This window comes from Cicer arietinum, chromosome 3, assembly GCF_000331145.2.
Source record: "Cicer arietinum cultivar CDC Frontier isolate Library 1 chromosome 3, Cicar.CDCFrontier_v2.0, whole genome shotgun sequence".
Classification (NCBI taxonomy): Eukaryota; Viridiplantae; Streptophyta; class Magnoliopsida; order Fabales; family Fabaceae; genus Cicer; species Cicer arietinum.
This window is the reverse complement of record NC_021162.2, coordinates 66325478-66345905: the sequence shown is the minus strand read 5'-3', so window position 1 is coordinate 66345905 and position 20428 is coordinate 66325478. Positions and strand designations below refer to the sequence as shown.

At 26.8% G+C, this 20428-nt stretch overlaps 1 protein-coding gene and 1 long non-coding RNA gene across 3 annotated transcripts; one reads left to right on the top strand and one right to left on the bottom strand.

Annotated features, from left to right (window-relative positions):
- The first annotated feature begins 10258 nt into the window (after nt 1-10258).
- Nucleotides 10259-15504, top strand: LOC101499028 (uncharacterized). Of its 2 annotated transcripts, none has more exons than XM_073366168.1 (8): nt 10259-10613; nt 11410-11590; nt 11914-12093; nt 12621-12701; nt 12793-12956; nt 13365-13501; nt 14176-14291; nt 14435-14892. In XM_073366168.1, exons 1-8 carry the CDS (start codon nt 10432-10434, stop codon nt 14606-14608), a joined length of 1215 nt encoding a protein of 404 aa, XP_073222269.1. In that variant the 5' UTR covers nt 10259-10431; the 3' UTR covers nt 14609-14892. The 2 variants fall into 2 exon arrangements, with proteins under 2 accessions (XP_073222269.1, XP_004493382.1); XM_004493325.4 differs by lacking the exon at nt 14435-14892 and adding an exon at nt 14941-15504 and having other exon boundaries at nt 10263-10613.
- Nucleotides 15505-16102: 598 nt separating this feature from the next.
- Nucleotides 16103-20218, bottom strand: LOC140919621 (uncharacterized). Its single transcript, XR_012162361.1, has 2 exons — nt 19018-20218; nt 16103-17356 (listed from the first exon to the last, which is right to left on the bottom strand). It is a non-coding gene; the product is annotated as an uncharacterized lncRNA (long non-coding RNA).
- Between the last annotated feature and the right edge of the window lie 210 nt (nt 20219-20428).

The window sequence follows — 20428 nt, the reverse complement described above, 5'->3', positions numbered from 1 at the left end:
TCACTTTTTTTAATTAAGAAAGTAATTTAATTTTTATTATTAATAATATAAAAACTTTTTAAGAAAAAATCAATTTACTATTTAAAAACCTTTTAAATTGACTATATTTATAAATTAAATTTATAAGAAAAATCAATTTACTATTTTATAAAAAATTCAATTTAGGGTGCGGTATTAGATTAAATAGAATGGAACAAACTATATATATCTCGAGTGTTGCGTTATTTTATTTACTAGTTAAATAAATTTTTAATACTTGTAAATTTTGAACACCTTATTTTGAATTTCCATAAAAAAAAATTACTTTTTATTTTCTACAAAATTATAATAGAAGTAATTTTAGTTTTTGTTAAAACAAAATATGTTTAATTATTTTTTTAACTTTTAAATTTTTAAATAATTTTAATTTTTAATCTTTATAAAATTTTAATATTTTATTTTTAATCTCTATAAAAATTAAATTTATTATTCTTTACAAAATTATCATATTAGAAATAGTTTTATATCGTATTAAAACAAAATATATTTAATTATTTTTTAAATTTAAAATTTTTAAATTATAAGATGCAAACATATTTAGAGCATTATAAATTCATTTGGAACTAACCAAATATGAATTTTTTTAGAAAGTAGCTTACTAGTTTTGATAAGTAACACATGTTTTATGATAGTTTATATCGTGAGTTATTATTGTATGATCATAAAATTAAATAAATTTTTGAAACACATACATAATAAACATTTTTTTAAACATTAATAAAAACTAGAAAAAATATAATTATTTTTTTTAATATGTGGTTAAATACTATTTATTTGATTTTATGCAAGAGTTAGTGATATATAAGAGAGAGTGGTAAGCGCTAAGCAGTATTTATAAAAACTAAAAAGATAGGAACAAATACTGAGACAGAAAGAACATGTTTTGTTCCTCAAACTTTCTATTCTCTTTTTTAGCTTGGAATTTGTTTTTCCTGCGTGAGTGAGAGAGACGGAAAGGGGATAAAGGTAATTTTGAGAGGGAAAGGATGAAGATGCAGCACAGATAAAGAAGAGGAAAAAGTGAAAAGAGGTTATAAAGATTCTCTTTAGCTTTTTGCAGATTTATATGCTGTCCTGTTTTGTTGCACATGAGATGCAAATTAAACACAGGTCGGATTTCAATAAAAAAAGGGACACCCTTTCAGTGCTTTTTCTATTCCGAAATTCATTTTAAACTTTACTTTTTCTGTTTTATGATTGAAGTAAACAACAAAACCAAATGTTTCACTAGGGAATGAAAATAAACCTTTTTTTTGCAAATTACTAACATTTGGACCCTGTTTATTCAAGGGGAGTTTTGTGAAGAAAAAAGAAAAATAATGTGTTTTTACTATTTTTGTTTATAATTTAATGACTATGTAGGTGAAAATAAAATCACATTTTCTATTCAGAAACTGTCATGTACGTATTTGATCTTCACACATGTTGCTATTTGGATTGCGAATTAGATTATTTATTGTATGAATTAAATTTTCTTCTTCTTCTTCTTTTTTTTTTATATAGAAAACAATACTAACGAAGACTATATAAAATCATTAAAGTAGTAAATAAAGTTAAGGGTACAATACAAAATCAATTACATTTAGTGTGTTGGGATTAACTAATTGAAAAATTATAGGGAAATAAGATTTTTGTGATTCAAATATTTCACTTACAATATTTTTTATTTTTAAATTTTATTAGATACAAAATTATTTATTTGTTGTTGGACCATTTTTGTAAATTTTTAAAGTTTTTGGTGAAAATAAAAGTAAAGTATTTGAGACAAAACTAATTTTTTGAAAAAAAAAAATTGAGGCATTATTTTGAAAATTTGTAAGGACTAATTTGCAAAATTTTATAAAATTATAGGAATTGATACGTAAATTTTAAAAAAATTATAAGATCAAAATTAAAATTTTTTAAGGAATTATTGGGATATTTTATAATTCATATACTATAGTCTAAATGGATGAATTAGACCTGTATATTTTCTCTGCTATAATTATATTATTTTAATAAATTTGCAGATTTCCACTGTTTTAGTTATTAGTTAATGTTTCTTAATCCTTAATACATCATATCAACTATTGTCTGATTTTACCCACCGATTCATAAAAGGTCTTCTTTGTATTTTCTATAGTACGGTTTGATAACTTATTTATGAGAAAATGCATGTACACTATTTGTTTAATAAATTTTACATGAATATAAATCTTTGATTTAATTATTCTATTAAAAATTATAATATATTATTAATAAATAATTACTCAATCAACTGTGTATAATCGACTGTAAATATAAATTATTTTATATTAACGGTACATTATCATTAAACAATTTATTTAATTTAAACTCCAAGTCTATTATATGCGTACGAGTCTAAATCTCATCCATACTATTATATAGATATTTTTGAATAAAATAATTAACAAAAATAATAGTCTATTTATCACATTTTCTGCAATAAATAATTTATTGTATTATTTTCTATAAAGTTCGTTTTTTATGAGTTTAGAGAGTTGTTTACCATTATAGCAATAGTTTAACGGCATCCTTAGAGAATCAAATCATTTTTCAAACAAATGAAATTCCATGGGATTCTGCAATAATTATTCCATGTTTAAATTAGAATATATTTGATTTGTTATCTTTATTTTTATCCCTTGTTTACGATTAGATGGACTTATTTTAAATTAAATTGTCAACCTATTTAAAAAAAAAAACCATAAATAAAATTCTATGCTCATTTTAAAAAGAAAATTGTTAACTTTGATTATTAAATTAAAATAAACACAAAATAAAATAAGTTGTTGATAAGGATATTTTTATCTCTTAAATTTTTTTAGAATTAAAAAAAAAAATATAACGAATCACAATAATTTTAAAAGATAAAATAAAATATTTTTTATTCTCTTATTTTGAGCATGTTTGTTGAAAATATTTAAAAAGTTATTTTGACTTTATATTTTAAAAAATAGTTTTTATGTTAGTTTACTTAAAAAATAATAAAAGTTGTTTTATATTTATTTGTTATCAAATAAAAAATATTTTAATGACGTTATCCTATTTGACTGAGGATTGGCTTTATTTTATTTGACTCAAAGTTATCTTTATTCTATTTGACTCAAGATTGCCTTAATCCTATTTGACCTAAAAAATTTCTATTTGAGTTAGGATTACCTTTATCATATTTGACCTTAAATTTTTTTATTTGATTCAGGATTGCCTTTATCATATTTGACCTTAAAATTTTCTATTTGACTTAGGATTGCCTTTATCCTGTTTGACATTCAATAACTTATATATTCATTATTATAGATTTAACATTATAAAAATCACATATTTTTAGAAAATGTACTATTCAAAAATGATTTTTTTTTTTTAAAAACTTCTCAAAATAGTTTTTTATTTTAATTATTTTCCAAATTTGTATTATTCAAAAAAAGTTATAACAAGTAAATAAAATATTTAAACAAAGCTTTTATTTGTAGCTTTATTTTTATTTTTATTTTTTGAAAAATGTTATAACAAAAATATAAAATATTGTCAAAAAATTATTTTTTACAATATTTAAACAAGTGGATCATTTATCTTAAGGGTATTTTAATTAATAATTAGAACTAGGTACTTTTTAAAGAAATATAAAAAATTTATGACCTAACAATAATTTTAAAAAATGTTTAGCAATTTATAAAAAATAAAAAATGAGGAAATAATTTTGTTTTAAATTGAGTTGGTATTTTTTTTTTAAATATACACAATAATAAATAAATGAAAACAAAACAAATATCATGTCAATATTTGACTTTGTCAAAATGAGGAGACCGTCAAAAGGTACATTTGTAAATAATATGAGGAGACCGTCTAAAATTTATGACCAAAAGGGTTTAAATTATAATTTTCAAATTAAAGATATTAAAATTGCCAAAATTTTAAACTTAGAAGTCAAAAGGTACATTTTAATCTATTTATTTATATTTATTTCAATGCTGTATATTAATTTCTCTCAATTCTCGTTGGTTACAATTTTTAGGATGGGGTAAATTAAGTTTTCTCTCTCAATCATGACTATATACAATTATTCTTATTTAATAAAAGCACAATCAAAATTAAACATTTCCAAAACAAAACGACACCAAAATGCTGAAAACTGAAGCATAAACTGAAATAATTTCCTTTTTAATTATTCTTCTTGTGTTAGAGAGTTAGAGTTGAATCCCACCGATTTTAATGTAGAACTCTTTTTTAATGGTTAAGAACTGTTGCATCACAAGCAAACATTTGCAACTTGTCGCCATGTCGACGTGCTCGGTGGCAAATTCATGACCAGAATTGTACATTTTACAAGTAGATTAATTATTGACACGATCCTATATATTTGAAAGTTAAAAATTTCATAAAGATTTAACAACTTTAGAAATTAATTAATTTTTTTAAAATTTCATGAGTTAAGTAAGATTTATGAGTCTACGTTTTTAAATTAATCTTTTAATATTTTTTCAAAAAAAAGTTGATAAAGTTTTTATGAAAAATATTTTGTTATCTTTAAAAAATAATTTACAAATTAATTTTACTTATTTTTTGATAAAAAACTTGATTTTTTTAGAAAAATGTTTTAAATATTTTTCTGAGAAAAATAATTTTTAAAAATTTTTCAAATAAAAAATTTAAATTACAAAACATTAGATTCATTAAACCTTAGACGAAAAGCTTAATATTAGAGTTTCAATAGATTTTTTTTAAAGAGAATTTTAGACTTTATAACTTAATTAACAGCTCTAGTTACCAATACCAAGGCTTGACATACTCAGGACGAACCTCTGTTGGAGATAGGCACTCTAAATGCAAGGACTTGTGATGCAAATATTGTTGTCTAAAAAATGTGAATGAATGAGATAATCCATAAACATGATATTTTAAGTTTTTGGATTAAGAAATACTAGTATTCAAGTCGTTTGGCATGTAAAAAATAATAAAGAGAGAAAAAGCAAATAAATGACATTTTTTTTCTTCTTTTTAATTTTGCGAAGAAAGAAGGGAGAAGTGGAATTCTTTTTCATATTATTTACAAATTAAAACAAATAACTATCTTATATTTTTTTTAATATTTTATTTTTCACAATCAGTTGTTCCATATGGGAATGTTTGAAAAACGCTTACATCCATATGAAAGAATGTAGAATATTTTATGTTAATTAATTAGTCAAAATAACAACTTTTTGACATTAAGATTAAAATAATGAAGTTAAGTACTTAAATAAAAATTTTAATTAATAGATTTCATTAAAATAAAAAATAATTTAGAATCAATTAAAAAACTCGAAGAAGACATAGAAATATTAATTGGGAATGAGATGAGAGTAAAATATGGAGTGGTGGAGTATTAAGCAGAGACGATCTTTATGATAGGCGGCGCTGGTACTGTTTAACAGGGAGCTCTTAAGATATTGTCGCGTTAAATTAAATTAAAATAACATAACAGTAATAATAGTGCCGTATAATTATTAATTACTACTTGCATTCCAAAACGACTGCTTGTTGACACGTTTTAGTTTTCATTGAGCACGCACGCAATTGGCTGCCCTGTCATTTTCACTGTCTCCCTTCCAATCGACACACTCTCGCTCCACCTCCTCTCTTCACACGCTTTTTTATTTTATGTAAATAATAAATGCTCTGATAACTTAATTATGGGACTACATTTATTTTGGAGAAATTAATTTGAAGCAGAAAGTTTAATGGTTTCTTTTATTGGAAATTTTAATGGCATTCAATGTGAAGGAATGTGAATAATAACATTACATGAGTGTGACGTATTAGTGTTACGGACACAAGCAATATCAATTATCAAGCATAGTTGTATTTTTTTTTGGTAAGCCCGTATCAAACATAATAGTAGTATCAGTATGAGCTTAAAGCCAGAAATTGTGACACAGGATTAACCACTGACTTAGATGTTTCTGACCTATGGCAACGTTGGTCATTGCCGAATGGAAAAAGCAATATGAGCGCGCGCATAGAGAATTGCTTTTTGTTCTACTTTTCTTGCAACTCACTCCGTCTAATCACAAAAGCCAATGTTCTTTGTTACTGTCGCCTCTTTCATCATAAGCCTACTCTACCATCCAAAAACAACGTTAATATGTGTTTTCTGATTACGATACTACCTCCATCCTCGATCTTTCATCTTTAAATTTTTTATTTTTTTCAAAGCTTTTATTCTTTCAGAAAATTTAAATAACTTTAATCATATTCTTTTCAAAATTAAATAGTATTGAATAAATTTTATTTTTATTTAACGAATAAAAAATATGAAATTATACTTTTTTTTTAATATATGTGTTTAAAGTTAAAACAACTATGTTTCAGAGAAGAGAGTAACAAATAGAGTTATTCCTTAAATAATTAACACTACTTTTATCCAGTTTTTCCTTCGCCAAAAAATGTAGTTTTTTATTTGCAAAAGAAAGCAAGGGCACGTTCATTAATGTTTAATTAATAATTAATACATCAAATTTATTTTGCTTTATTTTTGTTTCTGTAAATAGTTTAGTAACAAAACTAATATACATTAATGTGGAGAAGGAGGATATCTTAATTCAAACTTGCATTTTACTATATGGAATGTTTTTCCAGCTATTATATAAACTATATTTACGAATTTTTTTTTGCTTTATTTTAATATATTCTTTTAAAATAACTCGTCCCTAAACATTTAAAAACTACATTATTTTCTCCTAAAAAATACTTTCTTTTACATAAAATAAATTTAATTAAGCAGCTGAAATAAAATGTGGAATACAGGGATGCCAATATTTAATATAGATAAAGTCAGGATCTAAAGCAAAGCCATATATATGAATGATATGATTGCTAGAAACATTAAAACCCATTTAACACGGTTTATAGAAAATGAAAGAAAATTATTAATCTTTTGTCAACCAACTATTTCTAAGTCAAAATATCATAAACTCAATGTGTTTTTGCAATATCATAATTTCAAAGTGCATCAAAACATCGAAGGGCAACTGCCATTACCATGGTTGCATGAAAGTATTTTTTCCTTTGAAGTTGATTCTGTTTTTAGTATTATCAAATACTATAACATATTTTTTCATCTCAACCATGATTGATTATATTTTGAAGTTATGGAATAAATGAAAAATTGGTTCATAAAGAACACCTAAACCAGATTGAAACTATACATATTTTAATCAGATACAATTTTTAAAAAGTTAGTCAATATTTTTCTCAATCTAATTACATATAAAATAAAAAAGACTCCAACAATATTATATTTGGAGAAAATGCTTTTAGTTGAACAACTATTTTTCAAAATCCATCAAATCAAATAAAATTTTTATAGGACCCGATTTTTGAGTGGTTCGAATTAATACAATTTTTACAATATGTTTGATTTGAAATATAAATTGAAAGGAAGGGAAAAACAAATAGGAAGAGATTGACTTGCTAGTTCTTTTATACTGATAAATAAAATATAAGAAAAAAACTTACTAAAAAACATACATCTTAAACTATAACTTACATATTTTTTTAAAAAGTAACATTCTTTTTCCAATTAAAATGAGACGAGCGAAAAAGTTTTTTTTTTTGTTGACAGAAATTTACAGTGAGATGATAATGTCACATTTTAAAATAAATAAAATTTTAAATTTCATTGATCATCTACAAGTACATCAACATTTAATCTATTATGATTTAAATTTTTTGAAATTAATTCTACCTTATAATGAGATAAAAGTTAGTGCTCAAACACTCTCTGATTTTTCCCCTGCAAAACCAACAGCCGATGGTTATGTCGAAACAGGCTCTAAGTAACTTCAATTTTTTGGGAGCTCATAAAGCCCAATTTAGAGATAGTCATGTGAGTGACCCACCACCAATGTCCGCCAGGACCACTTTTTTTCCATCATCCCCAACAACAGCCATAGCCTTTTTTTGTCCAAGCTGAGATCCATGAAACGCGGAGCCTGTTATCGCTGACAAACAATCGAATGGGTTTACCATTTGCCCCTTCACCACACCAATTGCTCCATCCGTCTCACTCTAATTTTTGTAAAATAAATTGTCTTATTAATCTAATTTTTAATATAATTTTAATTATTATTTTTTATATATTATATTTGAATGACTACTATATGCATAATTTTTTAAGTATTATTATATTTTATATTGAAAATAGTGAAAATACGTTAATAGTTAAAATAAGCATTTTAATAAAATAATTTATCTCTTATTTCTTATTATAATATTTTTAATATGTATAAAAATTTTAAATGATACTTATTAGACTTAATTTTATTTTGTATTTCTTTATTTTAGCATAAATTAAGAAAATAGTTTCTCATTTTATTTCTCTCGTCTCCAAACAGAATTTTAATCTAAAATTTGATGAAGTGTAATTTTTTTAAGCCATATCACACCACTTACGATCATATATCTTAGGTACAATTGTTGCACCGCGAGATATTGAGGCATGGTGTGAATTAAATAAGCACACAAAAAATTATGTTTAATCAAGTTTTTGACCAAAATTCTATTTATAGACAAAAACTATGAAGAGATAAAATGAGAAACTATTTTCACAATTCAGCTAAAATGAAAGACATAAAATACAATTTAGGCGTACTTATTATGAAATAGACACAATATTATAAATATTTTCTCTTCCCAATCGTCTTCCAAACCCACACATTTCTAATTTTATTATCACTTTTAAACTATTTTTATTTTCTTTAGGACATTTTTACCCCACTTCTCTATTTTTTGTGTTAAATTTTTGCAAAAATTTTCACAAAATCAAAATTTGAATTTTAAAAAATTCAGTCTTTTGTTGTAAGACAACTTTTTTAAAATTATTTAATGCTCTTCATAACTTAAAATATTTTTTTGTGATTAAGACAACCTAAAAGATTGTATATCTAAAATAATAATAAATAGCTACAGATATTTTAAATTAAAAATATAAAAAAAAAAAAAAACATAATAGAATGAAAATTTTATCCTTTATAAAATTCATATACAATTAATCACGATGGACGTTTTTTCAATAAAAAATGAATAGTATTTTTTTTCTCTATAAAATATATAGATGGTGCATATCAGCTAATAAGAGTGTGGATGGTGCACGTCAATTGATAAGAGAACTACTTATGTTTTTCCTATCTTTCTAAAAAATTGCTTGTTCAAAAGTATAATTTTGAATGAAAAAAAAGTAATTTTTGTATGTCAATTAATAACACCATTTTTTTTTTTTATTCAGTTGAATAAAATTAATACCTATATGATCTTAATTGTAAGATAATTTTAAAAAGTTTTTGATCCCATTTATAAACAAAAGTAACAATTTTTTAAATGTGTCTTTTTAAAATATCAGTGAGTGTATTTGGTACCTCACAATTTATATATGTTTATATAAGAATATTTTTGATCTTTTTTATTTTGTCTTTTATAATTAAGATCAGGAGGAGTAATTAATAATTTTAAAACTTTAAATTTAATAGTTTTAATTAATTTTTGTGTGAATTAAATGTATTTATTTATATATTGAAATATATTTTTATTGCTAACTTTTAAATTAGATAATAATTGCTGAAACTTTTACAAATAGGTTTATCTTTTTTAAATCACATCAGACTGGCGTTGTTGAAGTCCAATGACCCGGTATGATTCTTTATGGCCCATGCTAAATTATTGCCTATTCGGCTGGACCCATTTTGATATGTTTTAATGCACACGTGTAGTTTCTCTATTTATTATCTATATCTTAATTATTTTGTAATTGACGGCTATATTAAATTATAAACAATATTTTTTTTGAAAAATAATATAACTAATTTAAATAATTTTTAATTAAAAATAAATTATTTAAGAGAATCTAAATCGTAAATAAAACAATTTTTAATTAAATTTTATAAAATATTCACCTAAAACACTTGTTAATAATACAAAAATATAATTTTTATCTTAAAAAAATAACATTGAAATTTTCTAAAATCCAATATAAACTTTTCAAAATTAATTTTTTATTACTCCTCCTTTCTCAATAAATGATCAATTTGTTAAAAAAATTTGACTTAAAAGAAATTACATTTTTAAGCTACCATGTAAAATTGATTATTTCTTTCAATATACTTAATTTTCAATTCAATGTTATTTACCTTGTATTAACTGTAATTGTGAATGTGCTAACATATTATAAAAATATTTTATATCAATTAGATCGCCATGCAATAGAAAAAGAAAATGATTCGATCTCTATTATTGAACTGATTGTTCTTATCCAAATCGTATTTTCATCGTGAAAATTTTCAACTTATTTCTTCCGAACACTCGTTCCTTTGAACTGTTTAACATTTCTTAAGTGCTTGTGTTATCAAAATAGTATATATGTATAAAATTGTGCAAAGGCTGCGATTCTCGAATCGTGCACCACTTCTAACACACTCACACTTTGAACAATCGCAATTTGTTTCAGATTTTTCAAGCCATGCTACCTTTGACACAGATCCAACAATTTCATCTTATGCTACCACTGATAGAGTTCGCAGGGTTGAATCTCTTGACTTTAGGTAACTCAGCAAATAACCCCTTTTCCTTTTTTGTTTCTGGATTGGCGGTTATAGTTGAAATTGTTTAATGTTATTGTATTTTTTTTATAGGCGTTTACTATTATTGTATGTTTATGCATTAGTGTATGTGATAACTGTTTGAAGTTTTCATGAATTAAAATGAATTGCTATATTTTTTTTTTTTTGAAGTCAATCAGTGAATTACAATGAGATGAATCAACATAGAGTTGTTCTGCTATATTAAGAGTTTACTAACTTCATAAATAACGTAACTGAACTGTAATAAATAACTAATTAGTCTAAGCTCTAGTAGTCTTTAAACTAATTCAATCATTTATAATTGTTCTCTGTTTGATTGATTTCTTATTGCATTATAATTAAATGGCATTTGGGTTGAGCCTAACTAATAGTGGTGAGCAAATGCATGGCTCAGTCCAGATGTTGAACTTGGAGATGCTGTTGCTCAATGCGACGGTCATTGTGAATTTGGTGTTGGAGATTCTTGTTTATGATCTCTGAGTAGCATATAAATTGAAATTGCCTATGGATAAATGGGACAAGATGGCTGGCTTTTGTAGATTTATGCATGAATGCTTTGCCTATTGCTGTTTGGCCCTTTGGGGATGATAAAGATCTAATTTTTGTTGGACATATATATCGCTAGCTAGAAGGAATATGTATATTGTTTGGTCATACTCCTTGTTTTTTTTAAATACGAGTTTAGTTAATCATTTGAAGGTAATATTGTCTTTTATCTATCATGCTTTATTTACTTTCCGAATCGTGAATGCACCAGGGAAATTACAAACAGACGAGAGCTTACGAACGCATTTGATAAATACAATATAAACATTTTATCTGGATGGTTGAACTGGACTTCGAGGGCAAATGATAATCATCATGGTGCTAACTATGTGGTAAACCGTCATTTTAAAACTGATCGCAAGGATAGATGCACAAAGGAGTTCTCACGTAAGGTGCAATTGATCTAATGTATACTTCCCCCCCCTAATGTTATGTATTTTAATTTAACTTGAATCTATTAGTTAAGCAAGTAAGAATGGAAGATGCTACATGCTTAACCGGTTAAATAACACCCACGTTGAGTCTATAATTTTCGTATATTGAAAAACGGAAGTCTATTTTTATTTTATGTCTATATGTTGTGCGTTTAATGCTGATGAAATTATGTTTGGATAATCATTTCTATTTGAGCATTTTCCTGCTTCATTAACATCTTTTATTTTGATTGTCCTTTTTGTTGGAGAATTTATGACTAATAATACATACAATGTTTCAGTTTCTTGAAAATGTTCCAGATTTTGTAAAGATAGTGGAGGTTGGTCCAAGGGATGGATTGCAAAATGAGAAGGTTATTGTTCCAACTGATGTGAAAATTGAATTGATAAAACTGCTAGTTTCTTCTGGGTTGTCTGTTGTTGAGGCGACAAGTTTTGTCTCACCAAAATGGGTGCCACAGGTAAGAATATATTTATTTTTCCTAGAGACAATCAACCATCTGTGATTTCCTAGAAACAATTAAATACTTCTAATAATTATTCTTTTTCATTATTTGTTTATGGTCCATTTTCTACCTTATTTCTGTAAGAACTTTTTTATTAGATGTTATACGGGCTTTTAGTTGTCAATTCAATGTATCCAGAGATTCTTATCTTGATTACTGTTCCTATATTTCTCTTGTAACTGTTCTATATTCGTGCATATTTTACTATCAGTACCTCCTTTTTGTTGAAGTGTTAGTCATGATTTCTGTTTTACTTTCATAAGTGTTTTCATCTGTATACTGTTTAGTAAATGTTTGGAACCACATTGAAAAGCAAGAAAATGCATGATTAAATTGAAGCTACAATATGTGGCTTCACAAATTTCACGGTGATAACACCTTGGAACGCAAGATGTATGGACTAAACCCAAATCTAAACACTTGCTTAATGAATCGCACGATCCTCTGACCAACCAATTTCACATCTTTATTACTGATTTTAGTTAGCTGATGCAAAGGATGTATTGGCAGCAATTCGAAACGTTGAAGGTGCTAGCTTTCCTGTTTTAACTCCAAACCTCAAAGTAAGAATTATACTTAATGGTAAACATATTATTTGATCAGAATAGAATTTGTGAATGGTCATGATCATTTGGCCGTCTCTCTTTCTTCCAGGGTTTTGAGGCAGCTGTTGCTGCTGGAGCTAAGGAAGTGGCTATTTTTCCTGCAGCTTCTGAATCATTCTCTAAAGCAAATCTCAATTGTGGAATTGAGGATAACCTCACTCGTTGCCGTGATATTGCTTCAGCTTCTAGAAGCCTTGCAATCCCAGTTCGTGGGTACAGTTTTGATTGATATTTTCATTGATGTATAAATTTGAGTATTTTCTGAAAATATGTGTTGCTTAAAGTTAAAACAGAATAGTTATTCTAATGTAAGGTCCATTTTTTTATTGGACATGTCTTGTTTTCAAAACAAGGGGCTTTGTGATCTAGTATGTGTTTGAATCAGCATATTTTACGGAAATTATTTTTCCCCCAGCTTCCGAAGAGAGCTTTTGCAAACAAAATTTTCTCCGTAGTTAAGCTAAAAAAGTGGTTTCACAGATATTATAATGTGTCCTAGACTCCCAATCGTCCTTATCCAAATTATTTGAACAATCTTAAAACAGTATTCAGTTACCTGTCACTTTCAAATTCATCAAAGCAAGTTATGTAGTCAATCGTGTGATTAATTTCACACTACAGATACGTATCATGTGTTGTGGGATGTCCTCTGGAAGGAAAAATTGCTCCAGCAAAAGTAGCATATGTTGCAAAATCACTTTATGAGATGGGTTGCTCGGAGATTTCATTAGGGGATACAATTGGTGTTGGTACACCTGGTAATGTTTCTTTCATTTTTTGTCAATTATATTTTCAGACATTTTTCGGTCTTGGTTGCTTTGCTGATGTATCTGTCTAACATGTTAAAAAGACTATTGATCTTAATCTTGTGGATTTGACTCCTTTCTTTAACTATATCTGATGTTGTCTTAACTGTGTAAATGATTAATTATATTATATGTCCTTATGTAGAAGATCCTGTTTATTAAAAATTCTAATGTTTCCATGTTAAAGATCATTGTCAATGTTTTCCAGAAGTAGTTTCCTTTTCTAAATCTGTGTTACAGCATTATGCTGCAGCATTTTAAGTAGCATTTTGATTTAGTATTTTTGGAGGAATACAATGAAAAGCCTAAGGAGATTGGGATCTGTGACTGTGAAATGAGAAAAAAGTAACAGTTTTTTCTCCCTGGAAAAAGCCAATATCTTTCTTAAATCTTATTACCTCATTGAAAATTAATGGTGTACAGCAATTTTTTATCAGCTTTTGTAATAAACAATAGATAATAGAAGATGAACTAATTTACCGTTTTCAGAACTTTCTCATCTGATATTTGGTTGTATTGATCGAGTTCTTTCATATTACTGAATCTACTTAAGTTTTACGTTCCTATCATGTCTGTTTTGCTTTATCAAACATTTCGATTTGACTTGATCTTTCTCATCTTTGCAGCTACTGTCATTTCTATGCTTGAAGCCGTTCTTGATGTTGTTCCGATTGACAAACTTGCTGTCCACTTTCATGATACTTATGGTCAGGCACTTTCAAATACTCTAATTTCACTACAGGTAAACACTTTTTATTCTTCAAATGCTAATATATTATTAGAACATCCCTTTTATATTGAATATTTTTGGAAGTTTTTGTGTCTGATGACTCAGATGTAGCTTCCCCTCCAAATGTCAAAACTAATCAGTTTTGAACATTTCAGATTAGCTCCTACAAATCGGATAACCTGGATTGTATCCTTGTCTTTCATTTTAAATTTAACATGTATTGCTGGGATACTGATTGTTTTTGTTCTCCCAACCAATATAATTTTGTCTTTGCAATAAAAAAAGTGGAATTGAATGTACAGTATCTTATCTTATTACCGCCTGATTGAAAGAACGAAAATTTTCAAATGCTGTTTATGTCTTTATAGAAACAAAGATTAAATATATTTTTGGTCTCCTTAAAATTGTTAAAATTCGACTTGTATCCTTACAAAAAAATAAAATTTCTTTAAGTTTCTGAAAAATAAATGAAATATATGTGCTTTTAGTTTCTGATAAGAAGACTGATGAAGGACAAAAAGACTATTTTTGTTGAATATAAACACTAAAAACAAATAAACTATTTATAGGGACAAAAATCAAATTTTTCCATTGGGATAAAAAAATATTTAACTCTAAAAGCAATTCCTATTTGGTTAATCATGTTCATTTATTTTTATAGATGGGGATCAGCACAGTGGATTCATCTGTCTCTGGTCTTGGAGGTTGTCCATATGCTAAGGGTGCAACTGGGAATGTTGCCACTGAGGATGTTGTTTATATGCTGAATGGACTTGGAGTTCAAACCAATGTGGACCTTGGAAAACTTATGCTTGCTGGGGATTTCATCTGCAACCATTTAGGACGTGCATCTGGTTCGAAAGCTGCAACTGCCTTGAATAAAGTTACAAATAATGCCTCCAAAGTGTGAGTTATTAAAGCCAGATCATGTATCTGCATGACAGGCAAAATGTTTACCCGTTGCATTGTTACTTTTGTCCATAAGATGCTATGACTCCTTAGAGTAAACAACACACTGAGAAAGATAGAGTCAGAAAACACAAGTGTAATGCTGTTCAGTTCTGCTTGTTTTCTGAGTTTGTTGAGTTGCTTTGATTATGTGTTGAACATGGAATCATAGAGTGAAACTATGAAAATGCATAGTACGTTCAAGTTTAACAGCATTGTCATCTCTGGCACACATTTTTATAATGAAAGTAGTTCAAGAAACTGAAGCTTTACTTCTTGTTTGATTCTTTTTCCATTTTTGTTTCTTGCAAGTCTTTTGAATATAGATTCGAGGAGTTCCCATTCAAATTTCCTTTTCATATCTTTGAATTTGGATTTATCCTAACTCAACTCCCAAACTCATTTAGACATTTTTCTAAATGAAATTTCTATTTTTCTTTCTTTCTGTAATTGACTATCAGAATGTTAATTTTTCTAAGGTCAGAGATTAAACTGAAATCAAATGCACATTTGAGTCAATAAAATACATATTGATTTAAGCTTAACCATCATTAACTTTCATATTGGATGCCATTCACTTCAATATACTACCTCGATGTCACAAATTAAGGACTTGTACCTAATCTCTCCCTCCCTCTTTTCCCCTTAGATGAGCCAAAATTGATTTTAGGGACGTTGATTCTAACTCAAAGTTAGATTTAAAGCTTTTGTCTGTGTAATTAATTTTTGGCCTCAATTTTTTTTTAATTCCCTTTTACTTGAATGTATTCAAATATAAATATAAATTTATTTACATTCAACATACTTTTAGCTAAAATCAATTTTTGTTATAATTGAACCAAACACATGTTTATTTTGTTAAAAAAAGCCAGTAATAAGGAACAACTTCTGTCTATTATGTATCCAAGTACTTTCTTGCTTGCAGCACAAATCCAGCATGCAAATGTCATAAGAAGAAATTAAAGATTTCTTTACTACATTTATGATATAGACATGGACCCCCTTCTCCTTTTCCCTCTGTCACTGCATTGAGTAAATTGGCTAATCTTTCTCCTTTCTAGTCCTACCAGTATTGCAAATCTTTCCTCTTCTCTGCCATTGTTGTCATTAAAGAATGAAATCCTTTTACTCAACCACCCCTATAGAAAATAAGAGTGAAATTCAGTACTAGTTATAGATAAAATAGAAAGTATTGTCCTTTTCAAATGAGCCATTAATGCAGGATGCTTCATTTCATTAAAGATACTCAATGGGGTCTCTCTGAGTGAGGAAACCTTGCTTTAAATGTCAGCTTTGTCGTTTACATTTATGCTTGCTGTGACATTCTGTTGCCTAGAAAGTGACTTGACATGCTTCTGAGGTGATCCTATAATATTGTTGCCTTTGTTAGAGTTGCTTTCTTTCCTCCAAGCATTACACTTGATGGTTACAATTAACAAAAATGTCAATTCTTTTAAACATAAACTATTTTTCAACTCTTGCTCATGTCCCATGTATCCATTTTTGGATGCAGGTCCTATGCTAAATGTTATTTTATCCATAGTTGTCTAAATTTGGAATGTCTTGTAAGAATACCAACACACACTCTTGAAATACACTTGTTGTGACTAACCCATTCTTTAGTCACATTGAAAATTTGATGACTTTTTTAAGAAATAAACCAAACACACAGAGTGAGTTTAAGTAAGTTTTTAAAGTTGGGTAAAACAAAAAAAGAGTAAGTTTTTAAGGTGTATGTCATTAACATTCTTCATGTGTGTGTATTTGTACATTGTATATAAACATGTGTTGAAAGAAAGAGGTATTTCTTGATAAACTGTCTCGAACAAGATTTTTAATTGCGGTCGCATCTCGATCGAATTAACACTACATAGAATTGCAGCCAAATACACAAACGAAATTTGCATACGGTTTTCTTATAACCTTGTCTTAGAAGCTACATTTTTGTAGCTTCAACAAATCACGACACAGGGAAGCAAGAACATCAAACTCGTTGTGAATCCAATCACACAATCAGGTTGAGAGGCAAAAGCTGATATATTTTTAGTGCATTAAATGTCAGATTTGTCTATTTGTGGAGAGTTCTCAATAATTCTGATGCAGTTGCAGCCAAACAGAAAATGTTCACACTGCACCAAAACAATTTAAATGATATGAAGGACAAAGTATTATATGTTCTGTAACCAAAATAATTATTGTATCCTCTCTTTGAAGGTTTAAAGAAACCCTTTAATAAAAATCCCCTATTGCTATTACATTTCCTAGAAAAGGGTAAAAAAAACGGAACACAATAGTTTCTTGCCACTTATTTCCTTTTTTTGTTGTTGTAAAACTTACAACATATTCATTGTTATTTCTTTTGATGTTTAATTGAACAAATAAAAATTAACTTGACGCATTATTTAAACATGCTAGAACATACTTTCTTGCTACTAAATTGAAGCTTTAAACATTACAAGGGAAATATGTTAGATTGTGTATATTAGATAATAGCTACACTTAATTGATTATTGATACCAATTCATATGTAACACATCAATTATACAAACATCATTCATTTTTACTCCCATCCTTTAGTGGATATGGTGCTGGCATATAGGCAGAATTAAAAAGAAACGAAATTAAAGTGGGGTCTGAATCATAATCACCAAAGAGAAATTAATAAGACTAGATGGGTGAAGACATTTGATTCTTAGCTTCATGATTAAAAGTGTTGATGTAGTTTGAAAAATTTGATGAACATCCATGGCTCACAATTCATCTCGTCACAAGGTGGATTAATTTCACATGTATATACAGTACACCTTTTTATTTATTTTAAATATGGCCATGATATTATATGTTGAAGGAATTATGGTCCCCACCAAAACATTTATGTATGCTGCCATAAACCTCAGTACTTTATATGCATAGGCTTAATTTTGAGATGTAGAAATTATAAACTTTTCCACGTACACTGAAATAGATGAAGTGGTATGGACCAACCTACTGGGTAATCAACTAATTAATATTCAAAACATTTCCTCAAAAATCAAAAATAACTAATATTAGATCATTTGCAAAAATAAAAAATAAAAACAAATATTTAGATCATCACATATTTAAGATAACAACCGCAATTTAAAGAAATTTATAGAAGCAAAATATCAAATTTGTCTTTATAATTTAATCATTAACTTTGTGATGAAGAAATTAGTTATGATTTTTTTTCTTCTTCTAATTTCAGTAACTAATTTTATCTTTTAAATAGTGATTTTTTATTTATTAAAGGAACAAAATAAATTTTAAGTGAAAAATAATCAGATAAAAACACCATTTATATATATATATATATATATATATATATATATATATATATATATATACATTATCATTAATGTAGAAAAGGAGAGAATAAAATTTAAGATCATAAACATAATAGTTTTTGAAATAAAGTTATAACATGCATTAATCTACACAGAAAAAGCAAAATAAAATCAAGAGAAACACAAACTAGTAAATAAATAGTTAAAATTAAAATAAGTTTGGTCCTTTTGGTTGGAGGAGAAAACATTTTTGTCCTACCAAATTTTCAGGAACAATTAATAGTTTGATAATGTAATGCATGAAGAGTTATAAAATAATAATTCAATATTAGATGCATTATTACTATATACTTATAATACTCTTTCTTCTATAAGCTAGATATAGAAAAATCTGACGTTATCAATAAGATTGAGAATCTTGGAGGAAAACAATTAAAATCTCAGAAGACAAATTATGGAAACATACTAACATACACATCTATTACCTAATCAGACCAAAAGCAGACCAATATTCCTTCATACCAACAACCCCAATGTTCACTCTTCATCTTCAACATTTATTTATCTATTAAATAAATAAACTTAAAAACTCATCATAGTTAAAGATTTCATAAAATAATAATGATAATAACAATAATAATAATAATAGCTGAACAATATTCTCTCTTCATCAATATTATATATAATCTCAAACCTAAACTTTCATATACATCTATAATAAATTAACTTACTAGAAAAAGACTTGTACAACACAAAAATTGCTTTCAAAATGTAATATAAAAATAGAAAGAAAAAAAGGAGAGAAATTAATAAAGAGAACATGGATTGAGGATTTGTTGTCTCTTATCTGTTGTGTAGAGGATTAGGACCAGTGTAGACTTTTCTCTTATCATCACCAAAAACTTGATCTCCATTTTTGTTGTTTGCATTGTTCCCTTGAAAAGCACCATGAAATTTGAATGATGATTTGAACTCAGAATCAAACGATCTTTCAAATCTAGCACCTTTACCACTTAATGCACCTTCACATGAAGCAGTGTTCAATACTAACATCATCATTAAAACAATAACAACACTCATTTTTTTGTTCTTGCTCTTTACACTAATCATGGAATTAATGAAATATATAAAGTACTACACAAATTAATTCTTTTTTACATATATATATGTGTGACTTGTTGTGCTTGAAAATGAAGGAAGCTTTTGGTTTTGGACTTTTGGTTATGAAATCAAGAAGAAGAAAAAAGAAAGACTTTTGAAGTGTCTTTTTTTTTAGGAGCCTAGGAATTTGAACATGAACAAAGTCAATGGATGGAGAAAGGCCAAAAATGCATAGAACTTGGTGCTTGGTATATAATTTTTTTTTGGTTTTTGGTACAAATTTCAGGGCCAATTTTTTTTTTTTGGATGAAGAAAAAATCTCTAAACTTTAGTCTCTAGTTAAAGAGGAAAAAAAAAATTGAGAGAAGGGAGATGGAAAGAGAAGAGGGTTTTGAATTTCTTATTTAAAATTGAAAGCTTTTGCAGCAAGGGTCCTTAATTTGGTCTAGGGTCATGTGAAATGAATCATTTTGTTACTTTATATTTTAATTTTTTAATTTTCATAGGTATTGTGTGTGCTATATAAGAAACAGTGGTTACTCTATTGAGAATGTAATTTTGTCACTATTCTTTAGTCACCTAGAAGAAGATATGTCCAAAAAGGTAAAGATGATATGTGGTCTTTGCACTATTTTATATAGGATTTTTTGTTTCCTATCAGAATGTGATTATTTTCTACTTATTTGATGTGTATGTATACTATATATAAATATAAAAAGACAAATTTTATATATAATTGCAAATCTAATTAATTCAATTTTTGTTTGTAATAATTGGATCTAACTAATCTAATAT